Below are 3,380 nucleotides of genomic sequence, written 5' to 3'. Positions count from 1 at the left end.
TAATGCTACTACCTACCTCCTCTCTTCTCTGTGCTTAGTTCTCACTCAAGGGCCATTAGGGGGTTCATCCCACTCCCTAAAACATACTAATGTAGGAACAAAAAAGAACAGTGACATAAACAACAAAGGCAGTTAAAGACAGTAGGTGTGTGTGTGTTATCTTCAGTCCAGTCTCCCATATCCTGGCTTGCATATCTATTTCATCACGTTCTAGCAAAAGATTTATGCAAACTGAGATTGAGCAATTTTCAAACAGCATTAGCTTCCTGTATTGCCTGTAGCTATTTTTCATCATATTTCTAAGTGTTTATTCCATGCGCACTATGTGTATCACTCGCTTTCTCAGTAAAATAAATATTGTAAGAGGGTTAATTAGACTTAGAAAAGATGAAACAAACAAACAAACAAACCACGCCCTCCATAAACGTGGCACACTCTGAAGTAAGCAACTGGAAAGTGCTGCAATGGAAGCCATCTGAAGGAAGAGCTCCAATTTTAACTCATGCTTCTGCAGCAAGAGCATCAATAACAAATGCATTAGGTCATTAGACCCCTATGAAGTGATGAAGCACTTCAAACAGCTCATTTGCTGCAGGCTTAACCTCCCTGCTTGGCCACGCCTACTGTTGCCTTTTCCAGGTCCTCACTTTAAACCACTCTCCCACATCTAAGATTGAATAATTGTTTTATAAATGAATGCTTCAGAGAACAAAGAACCGCACAAGTGAGGTTCCAAGGGACCAGTTGGCTGTCCTCCAAACATCTTAGGGTGCTATGCTTCATCTCAGTGGAATGAAGCTCTACCAACTACCTTTCAGATCTTCCCCCTCAGCTTAGCATCATTATACTTCTTGTGTCTCTGGCATCTTCAGCTCTTACCTGCCAGATCTACCCCCTTGTGAACCTCTGAGTCTTTGCTGTTTGCTTGAGCTTTAAAGGCAATGTTTGTTAGAGTGCTTGTGTTATCAGGCAAAACATATCTTTAAGCCATTTGGCATTTGTTGGTATTGTAGTCCTTCTTTCTGGATATTATTTGTCACATGTTACACATGAGATAAGTGAGTATCATAATTATTACAGGCTTCCTACAAAGCAAGAGGAATGAACTACAGTATTGACCTGGACCCATCTAATTGCAAGGCCTTGTAATGTGTTGTTTAACTAAAGGGACAAAAAATATATCTAGATGGGCCTTTGGAGACATACGGAACACAGGCCAGCTTTGATCCTTTTTGTAGTTAATTCTTCCTGTGGGCCTCTAGTCCTACCTACCAAGGATGAAGAGGATATGGTCACTCCTCCTGTTGGATGGCATAACAGGTTCCTTTACTCAGAACTACACTTTTCTCCTTTGAAAACTCCAGAGACCTAAATCTCTTGAGTTGTTATCTGCCTTTATGTCTCTCCTTTCTAGCAGTGTAGGTGTCATATCCTGGCACTGACTAAAATAAAATCCCCTTTTATTATCTTACTAGCAATAGTTGCTCTGATAGTCAAAGACACCAGGATGTCTCCAGGAGTACCTAGAGAGTTGCCCCTTGTTTGCTCATAAATAATGATTCATTAACTATATTTACATACCAGAACATCAGCAGGAGTGCAATAATGCTAACAAGTGCAGAGCACAGCTGGTTCCCAGGGAGGGTGGGGATGATTCACCACCTGCTTAAGAAAGCCCAGCCTCATTTCCTCCCCAGCTCAAGGGGATCTAAACTTCCACTCTGGCAGCCAGTCTTGAAGTAGGAGGGGCCTGTGTGTCTCTGGCCTAGAAGAGGAAGTACAAGCGCAGAGTAGACAAGCCTAGACAAAGACCATCTTGAACTATGCTCTACTCTCTCCTTGCCTTTCTCCTGGGCATGTTCATGGGTGGGTGCATTCCCCTCCCAAAAGCCTACCTTCAAATCCTTGCTTCCATCCCTATACCTTTAACATAGATTCTTTGGTGCTGGCTTGCCTCTCTTGATCACATTTCTCTAATTACTGAGATATCCTTGGGCATTTCACGCTATTTCAGTATTGACTCTCAGTTTTGTATCTCTTAGAAAGGATTTGTCTCCCCTTGCCTTGTAACATTTTTCATCCTTGGCTCTTCTAGTGTACTCCCTGGGATTGATTACATGTAACACCTTCACAAGGGAAGGCAATCAACCTGAGGTGTGTGTGTGTGTGTGTGTGTGTGTGTGTTTCATCTCTAAACTACTCTTTAATTTTTTTTTACAGATGTTAGTGCTCAGACTATCCATCAACGGCCAGCTGCCAAGGTTCAGGTGGTGGGCAATCCACTCTCTCTGGAGTGTACCATAGAAGGGAAATCAAACCCCAACCTCTACTGGTACTGGCAAGCCACAGGAGGGACCCTCCAGCAACTCTTCTACTCTATTAATGCTGGCCAGGTAGAATCGGTGATGCCCTGGAACTTCTCAGCTTCTAGGCCCAAGGATAGCCAATTCATCTTAAGCACAGAGAAGCTGCTCCTCAGTCACTCTGGCGTCTACCTTTGTGCCTGGAGTCTCACACTGAGTAGGGTGGGGCAGACATCTGTGCAAAAACCACACCTTCTCTTTAGTCCTATCTCCCTTGCTAGGAATCCTCACTGGGGATGGGTGGAGGGGGTTTGCCACTGAATTTCTGGCTGATAGCCAAGTTGAAGTCTGGAAAACAACATGATTCACGTCAGAAGTCTCCAAAGAAATTTATTAAACTCTTCATCAGTGACTCACATACGCAGAACCTGTGAGTTGCCCACACACAGTAAACGTTCCAGTTTGCAGTATCCAGTAGTAGGATATTGTATACCACTCCTCAAAGCAGGCTACTCTCGTCTAAACACTTTACACTTGTCTCACATTACTATTGAGTTACCCTGAGCATGCTCATGGACATATATGGCTGAGAGAAAAGGGATCTACCTGTATCTGATACCAGGTAGACTGGTGAACAGGTAGGAGAATCTTATGTAACTCAATTAGTTAATTCACCTCTGGGAGTATCTCCATCATTCATCTTTCTGCTGAGGCTAGAAAGTTTATAGAGGCTGAAACTCAAGACATCAATCAGAGAGGAACAAGATGTCATTAGACAGCTATGCAAGATAAAACTTAATATAAGAAAGTTCTTAGCATTTTTGACTAAGACCAAATGTAAAAGTTAATATGGAAAATGTTCATTCAGGAATTATTACTGCTGCTTGGCTCTTGTTTGTTTGTTTCTTTTGTTTGGGACAAAATTCTACTATGTAGTCTGTGCTTGCCTCAAATTTGAAGCAGTCCTCCTGCCTCAGCCAAACAAGCATGTGTTACCAGGTCTGATAGTGGCTTTATTGTCATTTAAACTTCCCAGTTCTTCTGTCTCTCCTCTATTTTTTTGTAGCAAAACGGGGG

General features: G+C 42.6%; 1 gene segment (V, D, J or C); it reads left to right on the top strand.

The window, feature by feature from the left end:
* Positions 1-1,626: 1,626 nt before the first annotated feature.
* Positions 1,627-3,380, top strand: part of LOC116098067 — a 7,060-nt gene continuing 5,306 nt past the window's right edge. Inside the window, 2 exon segments of the V gene segment in view lie at positions 1,627-1,866; positions 2,221-2,393. Of these exon segments, the coding sequence occupies positions 1,824-1,866; positions 2,221-2,393 (216 nt within the window).

This window comes from Mastomys coucha, unplaced genomic scaffold, assembly GCF_008632895.1.
Source record: "Mastomys coucha isolate ucsf_1 unplaced genomic scaffold, UCSF_Mcou_1 pScaffold20, whole genome shotgun sequence".
NCBI lineage: Eukaryota > Metazoa > Chordata > Mammalia > Rodentia > Muridae > Mastomys > Mastomys coucha.
The sequence above is the reverse complement of the archived record's forward strand: the minus strand, read 5'-3'. Positions and strand labels throughout refer to the sequence as shown.